The sequence below is a fragment of the Bemisia tabaci genome, chromosome 5 (genome assembly GCF_918797505.1).
Source record: "Bemisia tabaci chromosome 5, PGI_BMITA_v3".
Classification (NCBI taxonomy): Eukaryota; Metazoa; Arthropoda; class Insecta; order Hemiptera; family Aleyrodidae; genus Bemisia; species Bemisia tabaci.
This window is the reverse complement of record NC_092797.1, coordinates 5,826,342-5,849,764: the sequence shown is the minus strand read 5'-3', so window position 1 is coordinate 5,849,764 and position 23,423 is coordinate 5,826,342. Positions and strand designations below refer to the sequence as shown.

Genomic DNA, 23,423 nt, shown 5'->3' with positions numbered 1-23,423 from the left:
ATTTTATATTATAGAGTTACATATCGACGGTGAAACTACCAAACCACGTATCTCGGTTTGCGACGTCGCAGACTTCCTGTCATACTTTATTTTTTAAATGAAAAACTACTCAACATCCAGTCTTGAAAATTTCTGTGATTTTTCCTCTTCGTGCGGAGAAAATTCCGTGAAAATTTCAAAGAATGATATTGATTTGGTCTACTTCAAAAAAATAAAATGTGAGCGTAGATTTTTAAACACCGCAAACGAGATACGTGGTTTGGTAGTTTCACCGTCGATATAGAGGTTGATCTAAAAGTTCGCAACACCAGCACTGGGCCCCCTTGTAACTTCTGAGCAAGTCGAGATGTGGGACTCGAAATTATGTGAGTGCTCGTAAGTCAAAGGAAACGACTATTCGGATATCCCTACCCCCCCCCCCCCCCCCAAATCATTGAGGACCACCCTAGAAATGGGCAAAAACCTTATGAGCTATGCGGGTGGCGTAGGACTTTTATTGGATCACTCTGTATAAACTGAGTATTATGAAATATTTCGCACTTACTTAGCAATGTACTGGACGTTGATCGAAATCAGGATTGTCACGAACCATGAGAGCAACAGGAAGAATGCTATGGAAATCGCCGAGAACTTTCCATATCTAAAAAAAAAAATAATGATGTAAGCATAGAAAATTTAAAAAATGAGGAATTTGAAAATATTGCGAAGAATTAGAGAATCGGCCTTTGGTAAATTCCGAAGGAAAGTATGTGCTATTGTGCTGTTTAACAATTTTTTACAGAATCCATCAATCACGGTGTTGAATTTTTTGCGATTCAGCGGTTAAAAATGCGTTGTTACTTAAGTCCTGCAACGCCGAACTGCAAGTATGCAGACTCAGCAAGCCTAGTGGCCGAGGCATGTTTGCTTCACTTTATTCTCTTTTCTTTTCTTTCAGTCTGTAAGAGTCTCGCCTCGACCCCGTATGTTTTATCAATAAAACTACTTGTACGTTTCCAAAAACTAAGCCTCGCAAGTGATTGACCATACCCCCCTGCGCGACACACGGCACCAAAAATCCTTCAAATCCTAAATAAAACGCTGAAGAGCAGAAGGTGGTCGGTAATTAAAATTAATTGAGTTTCTGTTAAAAGGTAGGGGTACAAATATTTTAAGATTTTTTCATTTTAACTTTGTTGTACACGTTTTTCCTTATTTTCGAACAGCAATGCAACAGTGTAACTACGGATGTATACCCTTACATTTTTTAAAATTTCACATAATATAGGCGTTCAAGTCAAAGACCTCGACTTGATCCAAACAGAGTGCCTGGATTAAATTGAATAGGCAACTAATAATGTTTTAGCCTCCGTAAAATTGCATATTTTAAAGTTTGAAGGCATTTCTCGTCGCCGTGAACGAAACGCCCACGGTTGTGGCTAGTTTGATAATACATATGCTCGTATTAATTTAATACGATTAATTAATACTATTAAAAGCTTATCGAAACGAAGGGAATATATACTACGTGCTCTTAAGTTATAATAATTTCTTGTCTGAAACCATACATAGCAACCATCCTCTATAGTTCCCATCCTTCTTAATTTTTTTTCTTTATTTCTGACACATTTTTCGTGAGATGTGTAAGTAAATAAAATCTTACCTCGCCGATAAAAGAAGAATTATAATCCCTAAAATGTAAAATTGAGTATCGTTTGCCATGTACCAACTCCACAGCATGCACTGAAAAATAAATAAAATGTGATGAGGACGAGTTAATACCAAATTATATGCTAAAATATCTTCGGATTAATGTTGAAGTTTGATGTTTTTCGGTCTGTTACAGCTACGTGATGTGTTTCCGGAAGTAAATATCTCCTTTGAACATCAAAAATGTTGAAATATGATCTCCACGACAACCCAGTTTATTTAATTTGATAAAAAAACAATAAAAAACTCTAACTTCAATTGGGGCCAAGCTGATTTGATCATTTAAATTCACAAGAATTTGTTCAAACATCATCGAACTAACCCTAGATTAACTCCTAACAGTGGTAATAACCTTTTTTATGAATGAATTCAACCTTTTCGCTCATGGAAGAAAGAATTATTTTCTCGGGTTAAATTGCACGCCAAACGTCACTATGACAGTCTCAATAATACGAAAATATGGCAGCCTTAATCTTGACGCTCAGCTCAAGCTGCACACACTTTGAACATCACAGTGTGGGAAAGAAACAATGCTCGAAAGAGTTGTCTGCTAAAGCCATTGCAGCGCGCAATTTGAATCGCGTAGGGATTTGTTTTCCTTATGACCGGGCAATTCAAAGTTCCCGTAACCACTACTGGACAATAGAAACGTTAATATCTTAGCTAATAGTTGATTTCAGTGGTTTTCGTGTTATACTTGAAATTCTGGTGAAGAATCTTGTATCAGAGTGCTTAAATTTGTACCTTGTTCAATGGTCCATTCAATCTAAAAAAGCGAACACAGAGAACAGAACTTTCTTATTTTTTCTCAGAAAAAATATTTTATCGGGAGAAACAAGGCAACGTTAGAATGCTCATACGGCGCGGCGTCGAAACACAACATGGGCCTTTTAAGCCCCATAGATCGTATTCGATACATCAAACGGGTGAGATTGTATCGATATCGATTGGTTCAAAACATAAACATAGCCTCAAAAGTAAATTCAGAAATCTGAGAGAACGGATCTTTTGAAACAGATTCTTTATTCTTTGAGTACCAAATGCCAATGCAAAGTGAAATTGTCAGGAAATTTCTCATTTTCAGCTTTTTCAATTAAAATCCTTACAGTTTGGTTTGAGGTTATGTTCTATTGTTTTGAACCAAACGATACATCGAACCGTTATCGAATACGGTCTATTGATCGATGCCGCGATTCTCTTAACGCGATATAAGTTCGAATAATCGCGCCAAACATGGTGCGGTCGGCGTCAAACTCATATCAGCGCCTGCAAGACTCCAGGAATACTTCACGCATTGCGCCAGATAGTGCGGTCGGCGTCGAACGCATATTAACGCCTACAAGCCTGCATGAATACTTCTCGCATTGCACCAAACGCAATGCGAGAGCTATTTGCGACAACTATTCGGCTACGGGTATAGGCACATTGCCGCTAGCTGGATTGAAGGAGCATCACACTGTAAAGATGGCTCGACACTCGACCGCGCTCCCTTCCCTGGCTTCCGCGACGCTAAAATCGCCGCAAAACTAGGGCCAAGCGTCAGTTTTTTTTGACGGTCCCTACCCAGTTTTTATTACACTTAAAGGGTCAATATGTATCTTAATTGCAAAGATTCAAAAACTCAGACGATGTTAAAACGATGCAGCGATTCTGAAGCTAGATTCGCGGAAGTATAATTTTGTTTAATAAAAAGAACGAACAAAAGCATCGCGTCGAAATTTCCTGTGATTTCATCTTAAATCATTCAAGAAATTTCTCGAAAACCTCTGAAAATCGTGTGTAGCTTTTTAAAAAAAAATTGATTAAAAATAAAACACGCGTAGAGATGTACAACGTTGCAATCGGAGATAATAACACTTTTTCCCGCGTGCAGGCGTCGATATTTGATTTCATCCACGGCAGGCATAATGAGATAACTATTCGACCACGGGTGTAGGCATGTTGCCGCTAGCCGGATGGAAGGCGTTCTCCACTGCGAGGATGACTCCACCGCGTTCCCTTCCCTGGCTCGCGCGACGCTGAAGCCCCTGTTAAACTTCGGGTTCGTGTCATCATTCTTGACTCTTTGCTCCGGTATTTACCATAATCAAAGGGAAAATGTATATCCTCACTTCCTCAGTGTAACGATTCAGAAACTCTAATGATTTTTACTTTTTCTTTGGTTTCACAAAAAGAAAATAGAACAAACGAAAATATCGCGTCGAAATTTTCGATGCTTATATGTTTGAGATCATTCAGAAAACTACAAGGAAACTCTTCAGAAAAACTGCGTGTAGCTTTTTAAAAACGGTGTTCAAAAATAAAGCATAAAGAGTGGTGCATGACGTTGCAATTAGAGAAAAATACGCTTTCTTTCGCGTGCATCCGTCGGCTTTTGAATCTTTTCATCTCTGAAATAACTTGACCATGGTTGTTCTACGATTTTTTACGTGTAGTTTTTTCTCAGTGGTTGGCGGCTGCGTAGCGGCCACAGGCCCTTAGTATGAGTATCAAATGGTGATGAAAAGTGAAATTGCTAGGAATTTTCTTATTTTCAGCTTGTCCTACTTAAATCCTAAAATTTTTGTTTTAGTTTATGCTCTATTGTTTTGAACCAAACGATACATCGAACCACCATCGCATACGATCTATTGATTCAAAACCAAACAAACCTCCACTGTACCTCTATGCAGCTGCCCAGAGAAAAAATTCGAACATTTTCGAGCGAATATTTTCCGGACCTTTCTTCCCTTCTCCGAGAAAAAATTAGAGAAACCGAGAGAAAATATTACCATGTCTTTCATTGGATACAAGCTGTTGATGTACAAGGCATTCCTCCACCAGTAAAGATCGCAGTTGACTTCATCCCTTCTGAGTGGCTCAAATACTGATTTGTTTTTCAACCATCGCATAGAAAGTTCCGCCATGCCTAACACGAACATGTACGCAGGCGTCAATCTAAACAAATGAATAGTCGTTAATGTCACCTGTTCGGATGAAGTTAAAGCATATCAGTTCTCTAAAAACTAAGACGACAAGGGTGTGAAGCAATGGCGAGGCGTGAATGATCGATTTTCGATATTTTCTCCTTTGAATCTATGGTAAGGAATCGATTAGCAATGTGTTCGTTTGTCGATCCTTCTCCATGGATTTAAAAGGCAGATAAATCCATATCTTGCGGAGCATGCCACGCCACTGCAATAAAGAGAGTAAACGGAGCTCTATACAATAGCTGTATAGTCTGAGGCGAGGCTGTAGGAACCCATTTTATTTAATTTCCAGAAAATTTTAGAAGCGCTCTGAAAACTCAAGAGAAAATAGAGAACGATAGTTTTGACATAGATTGGAATTTTTAAATTACAAACCTGTTCAATCCCTTCATAAAGTATGAAAACGTTAAATTATTACTCTCTGAAAGTTGATGATATGAAACCATTCTTTATGGCTTCTAAAGAAAGTGTCATGATCAAACCAATGGGAATCAGTTATTTGGACTACATTTTGTAATCAGGTAATACAGTCCTGAATCATTTGTAAAAACACTCATGTGAATAGGAAGGAAGATTAGTGGCACATACATTTTTTCTAAACTGAGCCAGTAGCTGTAGTTCCTTCTTGCATAATGTAATCCATATATCAGTTGCTTTCGCACGATTTGCACGAAGAGATTTTCTTTAGATTGTGACCAAGTTCTCCCTGATAAAAGGACATTTTTTTTCGAGGTAAATTTTTTTTCTTTTCCAAAAAAAATTCCTTTAAGTGAAAGAATGAGTTTATTTTAATTCAAGGAATTTTAACCTCCTCGATGAAAAATTTAATTATCTGAATTTTGAAAAATATTAATCCAAAAAAATTTTGTTAGATAAAAAGAGAACCTTTCTTTATCCCTCCCCCCCCCCAAAATAATAATTCTCAAATCAAAGATTATTTTATTGTCACCTGAAAAATGTGTACTGATAAGTATATGACAGAAACTTGTGAATGACTTACCTGACGTATCGGTAGCTTAGCAAGGTAAAGAATTTACTTGTACCCGCTTTGAATCCGTCTTGAGAAGGACGTCTGTTGGAGGTGTCCGATTCTTTGTTAGAGGCTTTGAAGTAGAGATAAGTCACTAACAAACCGCTGTAAGACGGAAACGGCAGTTAGTTTTATTAATTTTAAAGTTTAATTTTTGACGAGCTTCAACTTCTTTTTAGCCTTTGGACTCTGAGACTATGTTCTGAGATTGAAGCGTGAAGCCAAATCATCACTATAAGTCTATACTGACATGCTATAAATGCTATTATTGGTGACGTTATCATAGGATAGGGTGCCGCCTTTTTTTTTTTGAAATTTCAGATAAATCAAGCTCAACTGATCTCAAAGAGGTGTATTAATAAAAAATATTTTTGACAATGCATGTTCATTCGGCGTTGCTAATATTTTGCAACTTTTCCGTTTTTTTACTCACTCAAATAAAAATTGACTTGCCTCTGCGCAATATAATCAGGATGATTATGGTATGATCATAATTTAGGTATATGCTACACTTTTGACTACTTTACTCCTTGATTCCTCCCCTTCTTACCTTTTCTTAAATAGCTGTCGGAATGATACCCGCAGAAACATACCTAAACGTTCCTTCTAAACCTATTTTATAATATGTTTCTAAAATATATAATATCCATTATTGGCCTTGATGAGCCAGTTGTGCTGGTCACAGAATCTTGTTTTGATGCTTTATTCTCGTAGATCAGCTAAAATTAATAAGATCTGTCTAAGCAGCAACTTTCTAAGTTGAATATTAACCGAGATATCGCGCCTTGAAAATCTCGATTTATGACGTCATCAACCGAGGTTGCGCATAACATAGAATGTACTACCGCGGTGGTGACGTCATAAATCGAGTTTTTCCAGACGCGATATCTCGGGTAATAGTCAACGCAGAAAGTTACTGCTTAGACAGATCTTATTATTTTTAGCTGATCTACAAGAATAAAGCATCAAAACACGATTCTGTGACCAGCCCAACTGGCCCATTGTATTTTGTGTGACAATATTTACCTGATGAAGAAAAAGGTGTCCACAGAAAAGGTCGCATTACTGATTGTCTGGAACATGAAGTTTCTTTCTGTCACTGTTCGTAAGGTCTTGTTTTCTAAACAATGCAAACAAATAATTCTAAGTATGTGATAGAGCAGTATTATTATTTCCAAAAATTAGGAATAATGATGGAATGGACTCCTTTACCTAAATAAATGCTCCGAGAACTAGGTTCTTGTCACAATTATTGAGGGGCTTTAACATTTATCACCTGGAGTTCACTATGATAAGTAATTCTGCCGTGCTAAGGATAAACGCCGTATGAACCTTCCGGCGTCGCCGAATTTCCTTTGATAAGACACGAATTTCCTGGTTAATTTATGAATATTTACCTTTCGATTTTTCAGAATATTTTGTTCGCAATTTCACCTAAAATTCCTGAAAATTTCAAGGGAAAATATTCATAACTTTCCTCGAAAATGAACATTTTATAGAAAGACATGTGGCAACTCTCGAATGTTTTTACGGTGTTCTTCCTTAGCACGGCAGAATTTTCCTTTTTCATTTTTTTTGTTAGATCTTAATAGCTAAACAAAGGCAGAGGTTTCATTGCTAGTGGAGTGATCTTCTCAGGTCATTAAAGAACTATCAATTCTTTAATTTAAAGCTACTATCAAAGTTTTTACATATTTACCATGGATTGTGAAGAATGTACCCACAATATTCAAGTTTCAACGATGCTTTTTGATTAGTTTTCTGTTTAAATAATCAAATATCAGAGAAATCAGGCAACGTCTAATTTTGGTTAAATCCACACAGTTGCTGTAAGCATAAGGCTCCAACTTGGTCGAAAATTTCTTCGTAATGTTCCTCGACTACGTGCGTCCGTGGAACTTATGCGGATGTGACGGATGCGATAGTCGTACGCACCATAAAAATAAACCCACCTCTTCTCTCCCATCGCCAATGATTAATACTAGGGGGCTATGCCCCCTGGCCGCTACGCGGCCTAACCCCCAGAGGACGCTTCGCCCTCTCTTAGGCCCGCTTTGGCAAAAGAACGACCTAAAAAATGAAAAGATTTTCATGCCCGACTCTCATTTGTCCAATCTCCCTCTGGCCGGGAGCGATTGGACCAATAGGAATCAAATAAGAAAACCGTCATTTATTTCAAACTTTAGGCCTAGACTGAAACGGAACGGAGCGTTTTGTTACTTTTGGATAGTCTGTAGTAAAGGAGAATACCTTCAATTCGTTTACCTTGCCCTACTAATATCAGACCAAGATTCAACATTTCCCACTAGTTCAATTTTCCGGAAAATTTGAATTTCCCGCCAATGAAAAATGGCGGGAATTTCTAATGTCGCCCCTTTTTTAAGCTTCTAGGGACACTCTATAATAAAAAAATCTGGGTCATATTTTCAAAATCTGATTACAGCGGGCTCATCCAGAGACTATTACCTGTCGATAACTGCAAAAGTTAGTGAAATCGGCCCAGTAGAACGCTCAAACGAACTGTGATAAAAAATAAAAATTTACATTGTTTAAATGGGAGAATTCGCAACTTTACCGCGTAATATGAACAAACCTGGGGCATATTTTCAAAATCTAAATAAAACGGGCTCATTTAGAGACAATGGCCTGTCGATAGCCGCAAAAATGAAAAAAATCGGCCCGGTAGAACGCTAGAACTAAGCGTTACCAGATATGCAAATTTAGGAGGTCTCGGAGCTTATATATATGATACATAACCGGTTATATATTAATATATATATTCGGTTTGTTGAAAGGTCCCCGAGGATGGCTCATCATTTGGAATAATTCATCGGAACTACAATTTCTAGCTTATCTGCAAAAACACTAATGTGCATAGGAGAAATAATTGTACATGGTTGTTTTTCAACTGAGCCAGAAATTGTAGTTCCTCATTGCAAAATGCAGTCGATTTCATCTTTCATTTTTAATTTGGTGTGATGTCATCCGGGAGGGGGGGGGGGGGTGTTGTTTCTGCCAGTATTCCTTTCCTTATTATAAACGATCTTGAAATCTGTTTCAGAGGTGTGCAGATGGAGTTCCGGCACCCGTTGAAGATCCCGGCGGTGGACAATGGGAAGCTGAAGGAGGACGATCCTTTAATCCGTGCCATCGAAGCTAAGGATTTGGAGACAGTGCGATTCCTCATAGAAACTAACGATAAGTACAAACCAAGGATTCAAGAAGACCCCGAACTTCTGATCACAGCGGTGTCACGGGAAAATGTTGAGTTGGTCGAACTCCTGATTCACCACGGCGCGAACGTAAACGCCAAGTCGCAGGAAGGACCGACCCCTCTATCCCAAGCTGTGGCGTTGAATAATATAGAAATGACGAGACTGCTCATATCGAAAGGAGCTGATCTGAAAAACGACACGGAAAGCTTAATCCTCGCCGTGGAATGGGACTCCAAAGACGTCGTAGAGATCCTCCTGCAGAACGGCGCGAATCCGAACGCTCGAGGTCAAGGCGTGGAGTTCGCAATCTTTGCCAAGGGCTTTGAGCGATGTATAAACAAGCTGCATAGAGGACGAACGGCTCTGCATCTGGCGGCGGATTGGAACCAAGAAGAGACCCTCAGGCTGCTCCTGGCGTACGGCGCTGATGTCGACCGCAAGACGCTCAACGGACACCCAGCAGGGACACCCCTCTTCATCGCCGTAAGCAAAGACCGCGTTGACATCGTCCGGGTCCTACTCGAGTCTGACGCGGTGATGGATGCGTACGATTTCGAGCGGGCGGCTGACCACGCTGCCACGCTCAGACGTTGGCACATCCTGGAAATCTTCTTGGATTTCTTCTTCAACAAACCTGAAATCTCACTCGAGAGTGGCATCTACCACCATCCCATTGTCAAACGCAGCATCCTCGCCGACCATCCGCAACCCAGCAAGCTCAGGAGACACCTGTTCAAGGCTCACGCGGCCGAGGTCAAGGTCCCTACCAACTTAAAGCCCTTGATCAACGACATCGCGGTCAGCTATCCCGAGGAGTACGACGCCTGCACCCTTGAGATCCAGCCCCTCAAGACTCAATATATTGGCGACAGTGACGTAACGTTTTTCCAGCTTTTAGTTGCCGATCTCAATAGCTTGGCCGTCCTCGCTAGAAATGACAGTATTAGCAGCGGTTTAGAACTGGCTGTTAAGGAGAAGAAGTTCCCTTTTTACGGTAGTATTTTGACGAGTCAGCTCCGTAAAGGTGTTGCCAGGAGGGATTTAATGGAGCGAGGAATAGCGCTGAGCCCCAGATTGGTCCCCGATTTCCAACTGCCGGATCTTGTCGTGGAGAGAGTACTGCAATATTTAAGCAATAAGGATATTAACGCGTTTATCGGAGCATGTTCTCTTCGCAAATAATTGGCTCTCCGTACATAAATGTAAAGTTGAGTAGAAGTAGACGTCTCCATTGTTTTACTATTATATTGTCATGGGAACGGAGTTCCCCATGATATTATTGTCATGGGAACGGAGTTCCCCATGATATTAGAATCGTTCCGTTGCTTTCGCTATGGGATTCCCTATACCTCTGCGACCTTGAGCGTTTCGCCCAGTCTCCGATTTTTGGTTAATTTTCCGATGTATCAAAAACCGTTGTATTTTTTAGCCAATCATGTCTCTACGTCAAGTTGTGTTGATTGCTAAAATTCGCTTTCAGCGAGTTTTTTTCCACCTTAAGATGTCGTGTCTGACTGGTAAATCTGCGCAGAACCACGAAGTTCCGTTTTTAGGCAAATTCTTTTTTTTGGGAGGTTCCGATTGGTTATTTTTCGCCATCAGTTTTCTGTTCGTTGGTGCAAAAGATCGCCTACCTCGGTGCTCTTAAGAAGCCGCCATTATCCCACCTCAAATTTTAAACATAGATATAAAGAAATAATAACCATCATACAAGGTGGAAAATTGTTCTGGAGGACCCGTTACGGATATATGAGCCAAAATCAGAACTCGATTGATGGATTTAATCCATGAATACAGAAATATTGCCTCAGTTTACTGCCGCGATCGCAAATGCATTCTGACATGAACCTTGTGACACATGACAGCATAGGTAAACAATGTCTCACAGGGTAATGGGCTTGATCCGTTTTCTCTTACCACGCCAGTGGCCGAACCGTTGAAATCTCAAGGACGTCTTTTGTGAAGCCCCGCTCAGCGTCCGAGATCACTTAACTGTTCATTTTTTCTCCTCCCATATCCGAGCGGCGAGATAGCTCAGATAACTACAACACCGTTCTGACCCTGGGAGAGTGTCACTTTTTGTGGGAGCGGGGGTTCGAATCTCGTAGGGGTCAGCTAATTTTTACTGGTTGCATTGAATGTTTTAGACCAATAATCTAACAATAATTAATACTTGGCAACTTAGGAAGCACATAGGTCCCTTATGATGCGTATTCGGGCATATGTGTAGAGTAAAAATATCATACGTAGGGTGTCCCAAAAGTACCGGGACTGGTTCTGTAACTTCAAAAGTAAGATAGATGCAGACATGCTTTTGGTCTCATTTTAAAGATCAACTCAATACCTATCGATTAAAACCAAGATCAGCTCAATCGAATAAAAATTGACCGAGTTATGACAATTTGAAATTAGTGAGGAAAGTTTACCCCTACGGTTTTTAGGAAGATTTTTCGCTTACCAGGATTCAAAAAGTTAATATTCGTATCCACTTTCCTCCGAATCTTCCATAATTTCCTTTTGCTTTTCAAAGTACCGTCCATCAAACCGGATGCACTTTTTCATGCGCTCTTGCCACTTATCCAACATTGTTTTCCTGAATTCTTCCTCTGGGATGGAGTTGAAGAAGTTTTGAATTGCATTCTGGATTTCGGTCTTCGATACGAATCTTCGTCCGCGAAGCTCCTTTTTAAGCGTGGGAAACATCCAAAAATCACATGGAGCCAAGTCAGCGCTATTAGGGGGATGAGGGATTGTTTCAACTCCATTTTTACTCATAAATTCACGTGTTAAGCTCGATGTGTGAGGCCGCGCATTGTCTTGATGGAGTATCCACGAAGCTTTCAAGTCCGACCGTTTCCGGGAAATGTGCATTCTCAACTCCTTTAGTACTTTGCAATAATACGCACTGTCAACTGTTGTGTTTGATGGTACAAAATGTTGATAAATGACACCTCGAAAATAAAAAAACACAATAAGCATCACTTTATCGGCCGACTTTTCGATTTACGGCGATGAAGAATCTTCCTTAGAAACCGTAGGCGTAAACTTTCCTCGCTGATTTCAAATTGCCATAACTCGGTCAATTTTTATCCGATTGAGCTGATCTTGGTTTTAATCGATAGGTATTGAGTTGATCTTTAAAATGAGATCAAGATCATGTCTGTATCTATCTTACTTTCGAAGTTACAGAACAAGTCCCGGTGCTTTTGGGACACCTTACGTATACTTTACGCCGAAAAAGCGAACCTGAAACTTAAATGCGTTAACTTCCGAAAACCGTATATAATCCAACGAAAATAAATAATCGGTACATAACAGCTTTCTTGTATGCAAAGAAAATAATTAAAAATGTTAAAAAAGAGATGTCAACACAAAATTACATAGCCCCTTCAATTCAGAAGATACTACAAACGAACTGTACCTTAACATTTTCATATCCCAGAAGCTAACGTTCCCATGACGAATATTGCTATCGCTAGCGATTGCAAAATCCAACTTGTTTCAAATTGTATTTATATATGTATTATCAAATCCTCTGCTTGTATGATCCCTTTCATGTAGACATCTCCAGTTCAGTAAATTAGAATAATAATTACTGTTTCTAATCCGATTTGTTTTACCTACCTACATCTTTATTTCAAATAGTTCGTAATTTTGCTATTTTAAGTAATTCTGTCTTTACCTACCTTGTCCAATGTCCACTCCCCCTTATTGTTAATTATTCATTAATATTTACGTATTTGAGAGATTTTGATTGAAGCCTTTTGCTTCTGTTGAACAATATTACCAGATTTTTCAGCAAGTATTGTCGTCGTGCAGCATGAGACAATTTAACGCTAAGACTTCCTTAAAAGCATATCATACTTTTTCTAGCGGTAACCCTCTAATTTTAAATTTAAACTAAAGCAGGTACCTCAATTGCAAATGTTTGTTACAGTAACTGAATAAATTATGCCGATAAAAAAAAGGGAAAGAAAGTCGAGTAGGCAGTGATAGCTTCCATGTTGATTGAGAATAGAAGATAGAATTTGAAAAGCCGGCAGAGGTCCAAAAAAGAGGAACAGCAATAAATAGAAACAAGATACACCTAAAATATGACTGAACAGCTCTCATGTTTGTCAAGACTGTTGTTTGTGCCTCAATATTGATTTTGTATGTTTTTGTTTTCAAAATTGCTAATTTGTATAAAACTATTGATTTATTTAAATACTTGTACCATAAAGCATTTTTCATCAGAACTTCCTAGAGCCTGGGATATTTCAATTCCTGGTGTAAAATTTAAAAATGAAACACTATCGCATGACTCATGCCCCAATGGATCATGCGTCTTTAAAAAAGAAAAGTCGATTATTCTCAGAAGCCAATTTCAACTTGCTTATCCCTATTGGAATTTCGTCAGATTCTTTCTCATTTTCGCCATTTTTTCTGTCAAGAAATGAATTTACGAACAGTCTGTTGCCTGGTCCATTAGACACCAAAAATACGTCGTTATTTCTAAATTATAGTATCAAATTCCGCTAAACCTGACGTCTGAACACCACTGAAAGGTCGGGGGACGACAAGTACATTAAAACATGGTATTTTTAGCAGGGCTTTCTCGTTCGAACGGGATTTTTTTTTTTTTTTTTTTTTGGGGGGGGGGGAGGGAGAGGACTGTTTTATACCACACAGGTGGTTAAACGAGGATGTAATAATGCATGGAAGTGTCGTTTATATGCTTTATTTTACCTGCAATTGCAAAAACTTGGAGATAAGTGTGAACCATGATGACCCAAGCCAAACTGAGGAACCGCAAGCCGTGGACACAATTCAAGGAATCAGGTGGAGGAGGGCCAGCATTCAAAATCTTCCTCCCGTTTGTGATGACGGAGAAAGATAGAATCACCTCTCCCAAAAAGCTCGCTGCAATCAAAAGGGAATAAAATTTAAGAATTCAAACGTGTAAAAACATGGAGTAAATTATAAAGATACGCGAACAATCAAATTAAAGGCGAAAGTTGGCAAGTCTACACTGCGTACATATCGATGACCAAAGCGCGACACCAATGTATCCATTGGAATGATTTATTTTCAAAATTCCCGCTCCTATTTTATTTTTTCTCAGAGAAGTAGCCCAGCATTTTATCTTGAAATTTATGCAGAATATTCCGTCAACATAGAGAGGAGAAAAATCAGAGGAATTTTCAGGTAATAGACCACTAGACAGGGTACGAATTTCAGCATTCTGATACATGTTTCTTAAACAAAATTTCACGTAAAACACGGCGAGCACAACGAAAATTACCGAAATTAACTCCTTACGAAGATATTTAATGATTCTTGATGCGTGAATTCAAACCACCCGCTCACGAAAACTCAACGCTCTACGTGATTCACATCGCGCGCTAAACGTTATCATGACAGTCTCTGCTATATTAAAATCTGGCAACCTCAATTTTGACGCTTTGGCTCAGCTATAGCAAATTGCTGATAGTTTGAGCAACACATGGTGGGAAATGAACATTGCTCGATTGAGAAGATTGCTGAAACCGTTGTAGTGCACGGTTTGACTCACGTAGAGCTTTGAGTTTCTTATGAGCGGGCAGTTCAAATTCCTCGTAACCAATGTGAAGTAAAAACGTTAATATCTTCGTTAGGAGTTCGTTTCAGTAATATTCGTTGCGTTAATCGTGTTCTACGTGAAATTCTGGTTAAGAAACATGTATCAGATTGCTTAAATTCGCACCTTGTCTAGTGGTCCATTACGTTGACCAATTTTCCCAAGAAGAAATAAAGTATGACAGGAAGTCTGTAATGTTGCAAACGGAGACACGTTGTTTCGCACTTTGGCCAGGGAAATACGTCAGTTCCGTGACGCATTCAAGCGATCTGCGACTTTCAAACGCTACATGCACATAGCATATACCTATCTCTCAAAATATGATCAGACAACTGGCAAGCGGCTTTTAAGCATAACCGCCAAAAATCTTGTACTCTCGAATTCAGAAAATTATTTTATTATGAGCCACCCTAACAAATTTTCCGCACTCATTCTCTTTTAAAAAGTAAGGAATACTTTTTTAAATAAATCATTTTCCTAAAGTAGGGATATCGATCAGGGCCGTCTTTAAGCTCTTTCTGAATTTCCTACACTCAACAATTTTTCGCTCATTGAGGGTCTATATATCACGGAATGAATGATATTTAGGTCAATTTTGGTCTCTTTTCGACTCTAATACTGGGCTAAAGGCAGATTTGAGCGAAAATGCGGGTTTCCGGTCGATTGCTGATAAAATCGAATTTTTTGCAAAAATCGGCCCTTAGATCTATTTTCAGACCAGTAATAGACCCGACAAGACATCAGATATAGCCAAATTGTTTTGAAGTTCGTAAAATATAAAGTCTCAATAGGCGAAAAATTGTAGATTTGAGAAAATTCAGCCAGAGTGGGCTCTAGAACGGCCCCTATCGACATCCCTCCTTTTAAACCCTCTCCAAAACATTGAGAAATGTTTATAGAAATTTCCTAAATTTCTTTCCTCTTCGTAATTACTTAGGACTGTGAGGGGTGGGGTGGAGAGGTGTACCACCGTGATCCCATTTTACATGCACCGCTGCGGGTTGACGATTGGAATTGATAGACAAAGTAGACTTAGGGAGTATGGAGCGATCCGGTTGGTTGAAATGGGTGGTTTCCACAAACTAAGGGAGAAAATTATGGACTAACCAAAGGGTCTCTCAAGGGTTGCCGTTAGTTAGTCTATTTACCTCCTTTCTTTGTTCATTGCAACCACCCACTCTCACGAATAGGACCCCTCCTTATTCTTCTTTGTCTATCAATTTCAATACTCAGCCCGCTGGTAAGTATTATAGACTTACTCGATGGTTTACTGCAGGAAGATAGGTCGGAGCCGGACATCTTTAGACAAGCAGTGTCGTCATTCATGCCCATCTTTCCCATGGGTGGTGTTTTCAGCTCGTAGTCAACGTTGTTATTGCTTCTGACGGCAAGTTTTTCTCTTCGGATGGAAGCCATTCTTCGCTCTAAAACCGTCTCGTAGATGGAACCGATAACCATGAGAGCAATCAACACGATCATAACAAAACTGCAACAGAAAATTCCACCGATGTATTTCCTCGAGCGAAACAGGAAATATATTTTCCTAAATTTTATGAAATGAGAAGTTTGCTATATAATTGGACGTATTTCTGCCAAACGGAACTATGTACATTAAGACATGAGTCCTGAGACCCATGAGAATATGCGTGGCAGGGCTCACGTCATAATGCACATAGTTCCGTTTGATAGAAATACGTTCAATTTCCACTCATTGAAACGTGACGAAGTTAGGCAGAATATGTGCCTTGAGGTGAATGAAATTGTCCGAAAAATTAGACCACAGTTTTTCAAGGAAATTCTTTTCTGGTCCAAGAAAATATGGAGAAGGATCATACGGCGTTTTTCCTTGGCACGGCAGTATGCCACGACTTTTAGAGGGGATGAGTCCGCATCATTTGGCTAAAAAACCACCCAAAAATTCTGGAGGCATTGGCTCTTCGGCCTGTGACAACAATGCTAAATTTAAGGACAAAACATGTGTAATTTGAGAACGACGCTGTCAAAGTTTGCTGGTGCTGTTCCCATTTTTCAAAACGATTAACTTCAAACGCTTACTACATCTCCGATTACGCAAATGACGGGCTGAGATTTATAATCCATTGTACTTGAGAATATTTAAAAAAAAAAATAAGTCGATATTTTTTTTACCAAATCCGGTTTTTTCTCTGTGCTGAACAATTTGATTCCCACATTACCACTGACTTAATCACAAATAGTACTTTTCATAAAACTGCAATCTACCACGATAGTCATCGTTTGTAATTTTAGCCTCCAGGTTAAAAAGGTAGGTAAGGGGCGTACAAACGTTTTATACACATGCCAAATTATTCTAATTTTTTATTTATTATTATTCTTTTTTTTTTTTAAAAAAAAAAGGGCTTTCAGTATTATTCTCGATTTAAAGCATCGAGTATAGACTAAACACCCGCACCAATCTTGATCAGAACCCAGGATTTGTCGCCGTTTCATAAACTGCACCGCAGAATTGGCAACGGTGACTGCGGTCGGAGATGAAATTGTCGGTAGACCACCGAAATGAAACCACAATTTGTGGGCACTTAAATTCAACTCGACAAAGTGAAAGACTGAGGAAAAATCCGATCAAATTCGTTGTGATGAATCTGTGTTCAGAGAAGGGAAGATTCTACTTCATTTTACTGCGCAAATCGGATACAACTTTCTTTTCGTCATTTTCGGGCCAACGTTTTGGTCAGTATTTGATAAGGACGTTTCGTATACATTTCGTGAAGACGTTCCTTATACAGGACTCAACACCTCACAGGAATCACCCGTTAGCGTTTAATCCACTATTTCATTTGGTAGTAATTTTCTCTGATTAGGTCCAGTAGGCCAACGCATGGAGGAAGGGAAGGGGAGAGAGGCATATTGCGCTTGAGTGGCCTTGTGACCCAAATCCTGACCCGTGTAGATGCTGAGCTTTTTCGTAGTACCATCGAAAGCTTACACCAAGGTAGGTAACTGGCGTGCTGAGGAAAAACGCCGTATGAATGCTCAGGCGTTGCCAAATTTCCTCTGATTGAACACGGATTTCCTGGTAAACTTGTGAATATTTTCCTTCCAACTTTGTTCGCAATTCCATCTAAAGTTCCTGAAAATTTCGAGGGAAAATATTCATAACATCCCTCAAAAATAAACATTTTATCGGAGAAAATTTGGTAACTCTCGAATGTTCATACGTCGTTCTTCCTTAGCACGGCAGATAACCTCTGTGCTGCCGTGGTAAGTAAAAACGTCGTAGGAGCATTCGAATGTTGCCAAATTTCCTCTCTTAAAGTACTTATTTTTGGAGAAGCTTATGAATACTATCCTTTGAAATTTGCAGACTTTTTGGATCAAATGGACGTATTTCTACCAAACAGAACTGTGCATTATGAAGTGAGCCCTGTTGTGTATACATTCTTATGGGTCTCAGGGCTCATAACTAAATACATATAGTTCCGTTCGGCAGAAGTACGTCCAAATTACGAACGGAATCGTCTGATGAATCGGCAGAGGATCATTCACAAATTGTCCTGAAAATTCGTGATTTGCCGGAGAAAATTTGGCAACGCCTGATGGCTCATACGGTGTTTTTCCATCGCAGTGCGGAGTCAGGATGTGCGGTTTGACGAATGTTTTTAAAGTTTAAAGTCATCAAAGGATTAATTCTTCTCATTTTCGTTGCTTAATGATCTCCAACTGGTGCATTCTTACGCGTAATTTGTTTAGGTTCCTTTTCTGCCTGTTATCCAGGGGCTGATAATTCTTTTCGGATTATTCCCAACACACGTAGATAGGAAAGTTTTGAAATTTTCAAAAACAAAGAACTAAATTTGTGACTGCGGTGAAAATTTGTGGTTACTTCTTTATTTTAGAGCACACAAAGAGGTGATTATTATTTCCTCTTGAAATGCGTCTTCTTTTTACTATTCACTGTATTTAAATATAATAGTTCCTTATCTAGAATGAGAGTATTACCTGAAAATTTCGTGCAAAAATATTGTACTCTTTCATTAATTTACAAGCCAGAATTTTGATTATTTTTAGCAAAATGCGTGCTTTTCTAGACTCCATCGACAAATGATATACGGTTCCGACCATTCCGTATAGTTAATTTTTTCCAAGATCCCTGTAGAAGAAATGTTTATATTGCTCATCAACGTGTTCCCCCAAGAACGTTGTAAGAGTCTGTTCAAACTTGTATGATGCTTCAGTGAAGAGCTAAAAAATATCATAAAAGCCCTTTTAGATCTTTTTGGTTATGACATAAACGTTTCAAATGTCCTATAAAACATATGGATTACATTTTCAAAAAGGAACCAAGAGGATTCAAATGTTCGTAGGAGTGTGCAACTTACATTCCTTGCAATTAAATGACTGAAATCATGCAAAAAATTACATGTACAAAAGTAATTTTTGTCTTGAATTTATGGTTAATGGACCTCTAGACAAAGTACGAATTTCAGCATACACGTTTCTTTACCAAAATTTCACGTAAAACACGATGCGCACAACGAATATTACCGAAATCAACTCCTTCCGAAGATATTAATGATTCTTGGTGCGTGAATTCAAAGCACGCGCTCATGAAAACTCAATGCTCTACGTGATTCACATAGCTCGTAAACGTTATCATGGACGTCTCTGCGATGAAAAAATCTGGCAACCTCAATCTTGACACTTTCGCTCAGCTATAGCAAATTACTTATAGTTTGAAAAACACATGGTGGGAAATGAACATTGCTCGATTGAGAAGATTGCTGAGACCGTTGTAGGGCGTGATTTGACTTACGTAGAGCTTTGAGTTTCTTGTGAGCGGGCAGTTCAAATTCCTCGTAACCAATGTGAAATAAAAATGTTAATATAGCTTCGTTAGGAGTTGGTTTCAGTAATTTTCGTTGCGCGAATCGTGTTCTACGTGAAATTTTGGTTAAGATACATGTATCAGAATGCTTAAATTCGTACCTTGTCTAGTGGTCCATTCGGAGTAAGTATAAAACTTGTTTAGGTAATCAACTCATATTTTTAAGGTAAAGAAAATTGCACAATCTTAGTGACATAGGAATGCTCTTGGTTCATTTTCGCAAAAAGTAATCCATATTACAGTGTGCAGAGGCTCAATGGTAATAAATTCACCAGTCCGATGACACGAGCAGGGAAGCACGATACGTCATTTCGATTCATTCAAATTCCACCCTTAGGACACAACGTAGAATGTTTGCGTCGCGGCCCTCATGCAACTGTTCGTGCTCTGAAGGTATCTGAGTTGCATACACAAAGAAATGTAGGCGCTTTGGTTTCCCTGGTACCAACTCCTGGATGTAAATATTTGTGCTTTGTTAATTTCTGAACTGCATTTTCAAAGAAATGAAGGCCTCTAAACGAAAACTGCCTTGCCTTGGCTATTTTCACTAGGCGCCAATGTTATATCCCTGGCGGGATTGCGGGTAAGGTTTTTATTTGAAAAATGGAGAATTTGCGAGGGTCTGAAATTTGATGAATTTCGTGTCTAAGTGGAATCGACTGAGTGAACTGAACACGGAAATACCCTTCATTCATACATTGAGCAATTATTAGAGGAGATATGACAAAATCACCGATTCTGCTAAAATACATGTGTTTTTTAGGAATTTGCGGCTCCAGGTTCGTATCCCGGGGAATACCGCCGCTCCGAGGCCCATAGCCTCCTGTGCGGTGGCTGCAGCGTGCGCGAAACATCGAAAAGTGACAGTTGACAAGGGTCGAGACACCCCCACCCTGCAAAATAGTGCTAATTATTCCGAATTTCCACGGTTCTTCCCATCTCGAACAGACTATAAATGGGAAATGCCGCCAGATGACGTCACTAGGCGGTGCATTTTCTGACTTTTAAATCTATTTTTAAAGCATTTTTCATGTTAGAAAAAAAATTACAAGAAATACTGTAAAATCAGCTCTTCAAGCACTTTCAGTTGAAGCAATAAAAAATTTGCGTGCGCATTCTCCGAGCTTATCTTCGAAAACACAAAGGAACGAAATCCTACGTCCGAAAGCATACGGAACGAAAGGTAGAGGTTCCAATCTCTCATGCGTAATCTTCCATTGTTTTGTTTTAAAAAAAACATTCATGTCGACTACGGTTGATTCACCGTATCAAGACTCTTCTTGCCGAGATCCAACAGCTAACCAAAGTCATAAAATTCAAGCATTGCGAATTTTTGACACCTCGAACGTACTTGACACCTATCGCGCCATAAATCAGCCCGTTATCAAACGAACACACGCTCCCCGAAAAACCGCATTGCTCAATAACCGACGCCTCAGAATCGAATAAATTTGTGACACCTCTGAAATTACGTGTACCTCTGTTTCCACACGAGCAATTGCGATGTATTCTGCCGTGACGAGGAGGAACACCGTATGAGCTTGAAGGCGTTGCCAAATTTCCCCCGACAAAACGTTTAATTTTAAGGTAAGTCATGCATATTTTCCCTCGAAGTGTTCAGAGGTTTTAGATTAAATTCTGAACGAAATTGTCTGAAAAATTGGTTGAAAGAAATTCATAATTTTCTTGGTAAATTAGTTTTTTTATTGGTGGAAATCTGACAATGTCTGAAGGCTCATACGGCGTTCTTCCTGAGCACAGCAGTATTGTTTCTGCGGCTTCTTTGCCTTTTAACGGATACCGACAGAAATAACGGGCACCCACGCTTTATTGGTTAGACTTAATCAGTGTCAATTTTGCGTGCATCGGAAACCCTGTCCAAGATGTTGTACAGTGGCGTGGCGTGCTTTGCGATCTATCGATATTTCTCCATTTTAAGCTGTGGTAAATAATCGATTCTTAAGGTGTTCGCTGCGAACACCCTGTTTATCGATACTTTTCCATAGGTTTAAATGGCCGATTAATCGATAGATCGCGAAGCACGCCACGCCACTGCGTAACATTACTCTGCCGTGCTAAGAAAGAACCCCGTACGCGCCTTCAGACATTGCCATATTTCCTCTAATAACAATCCAATTTACCAGGAAAATTGCGAATATTTTTCTTTAAATTTTCCGGACGATTTTCTTTGCAATTTAATCTAAAATATTCGACAATTTCAAAGAGAAATACGTACATCTTTTCGAAGGAAAAAAAAAACATGTTTAACGCGACGAAATTTGGCAAGGTCTAAAGGCTCATACGGGGTTTTTACGTAGCACGGAAGTACTCAGGTGTGAATTTTCATCGCTAGCTTGAGTGCTCATTTGAATCGGTCAATTTTAAAACTGAGCATGTTCATTATCTGACGATACTAATCTTTTTCTTTCTCTTTCGTAATGTTTACATTTTGTGAGCGTGTCGTAAGAGGTTGTCTTAAAAATTCCCAAGGAAACACCCAGGTCCGTTGATTCGTTTTGCCAAAAAATGTCACGGCCACTGAATCTTCAAAATATTTGCACTACTGTCAGAATTGAAACTTACGCCATAAGTTGGAAGGTGGGATCGTCTAATATCCTGTAAGGTCCAGGGACCGGCCTCACGTTGAGGATCTTCATGGAATGCGGGGATTTCTTCCCGGTGTCTCGCGGCTCCACGAGGTTCTTGATATCGCTTGGCGTGCACGTTTGCGGCAGACACACTCCAAGGGAGATCAGCCGGACCTGTAACACAAAAATAAGAAAATTATAATTTAAGGAATTTATTTTGTAAGATCCATGGTTTTTTTTTATCATTTATTCAGGTTTTTTTTCTGATGACTTTCCTCTGGCATTTGCAAGTTTGAACGGGAAAAGGGTAGACTGTAAGCCGAAGGCCTGGTTTACATTCTAAGGCCTTGTCTCCACGAGCCGTTTCACGAGATTTGTCCCAGGGAAAAATCCCACTTACGAAGTTGGGAAAAATATTGAGTTAACCAATATTTTTCCCAGTACCCGTAGGACCCACTGAGAGAAGAAGAAGAAGTGGAAACGAGTTGTGCGATATTTTATTCATTACTACATTGTTAATGTTGGTTTAGTTAAAATAATGTGTCTAATTGTCAATTGAGTGCAATTATTATTTTAATCCCGGTTAAATACTCGACTTTAACTAATTTATCTTCCCGCGCAAACTAGTCGCAGGACTGGATGAGCCCCGTTCCGTGGAGACGGTAACTGGGAAAAATCCCAGAAGTTTCATTCCTGCGATTCGAACTTGGGACAAATCCCATGAAAGGAGACAAGGCCTTCAGACGGGAAGAATTACAATAAAATACAAAACGTTTATGCAAGCGAAACTCCAGATGACGCGCAGACGTCTGACTGGTTAGGTAGGAGTTGTCGTCCATCCGGAACTGTAAACTGGCGTCCCCCATTGGCCGAGGATCTACGGCAATAAACAGCACTGATCGTCTGAGTTCCGATTCAAGACTGAAAACAATTTGCACTTGCTCAATTCACAAAAGTATAATTGGACTGCATTTTGCAATTTTGAGCTATAAATTCTGGCTCATCTGAAAAAACACTTATGTGCATAGGGAAACTAATGGCACATACGTTGTTTTAAAACGGGGCTAGGTAACAAACCAATGTATGGTGTCAAATTGCAAAATGCAGTCCAATTATCCGTGTAAAAGGGCGATAAAACTATATCTACAATCTACAATCGAACCATCTTTTTTGGAAGGCGCTGTACAAAGAAAAAATCAGCCTCTCGGGGATATTCCAAAACCATTTTAGAACAATCAGAATAAATTTTACGATAGGTCAGGCACTTTTGTCGTAGCAAGGATTTTCCGCAACCGTGGAGTGGCGTGCTCTGCGATAAATCGATTATTTTAGGCCGTTCAAACCTATGGAAAAGGATCGACAAACAGCGTGTTCGCACACCTCGATAAATCGATTCTTTACAACGGCTTCAAATGGGGAAATATCGATAATCATACACGCTTCGCCACTGGACCGTAAATGACTTCAAG

General features: G+C 39.4%; 2 protein-coding genes across 6 annotated transcripts in view; one reads left to right on the top strand and one right to left on the bottom strand.

Moving 5' to 3' along the window:
* LOC109034879 (uncharacterized) overlaps positions 1-13,110 on the top strand; it is a 57,148-nt gene extending 44,038 nt beyond the window's left edge. For 2 of the 4 annotated variants that reach the window (XM_019048264.2, XM_019048263.2), the window contains exon 2: positions 8,750-13,110. In XM_019048264.2, the coding sequence (XP_018903809.2) occupies positions 8,760-10,085 (1,326 nt within the window). In that variant the 5' untranslated portion in view covers positions 8,750-8,759 and the 3' untranslated portion in view covers positions 10,086-13,110. Of the gene's footprint in view, positions 1-937; positions 1,134-1,825; positions 2,034-8,749 lie in introns of all 4 variants that reach the window. The other 2 variants (XM_072301122.1, XM_072301123.1) reach the window with 2 other exon arrangements.
* The window catches only part of LOC109034877 (nose resistant to fluoxetine protein 6), a 96,759-nt gene that overhangs the window by 20,352 nt on the left and 52,984 nt on the right, over positions 1-23,423 (bottom strand). For both annotated transcript variants that reach the window (XM_072301120.1, XM_019048255.2), the window contains exons 3-10: positions 21,950-22,128; positions 15,762-15,988; positions 13,632-13,805; positions 6,715-6,808; positions 5,659-5,793; positions 4,461-4,626; positions 1,643-1,722; positions 545-640 (exon numbers count right to left, since the gene is read on the bottom strand). In XM_072301120.1, the coding sequence (XP_072157221.1) occupies positions 545-640; positions 1,643-1,722; positions 4,461-4,626; positions 5,659-5,793; positions 6,715-6,808; positions 13,632-13,805; positions 15,762-15,988; positions 21,950-22,128 (1,151 nt within the window). The remainder of the gene's footprint in view (positions 1-544; positions 641-1,642; positions 1,723-4,460; positions 4,627-5,658; positions 5,794-6,714; positions 6,809-13,631; positions 13,806-15,761; positions 15,989-21,949; positions 22,129-23,423) is intronic.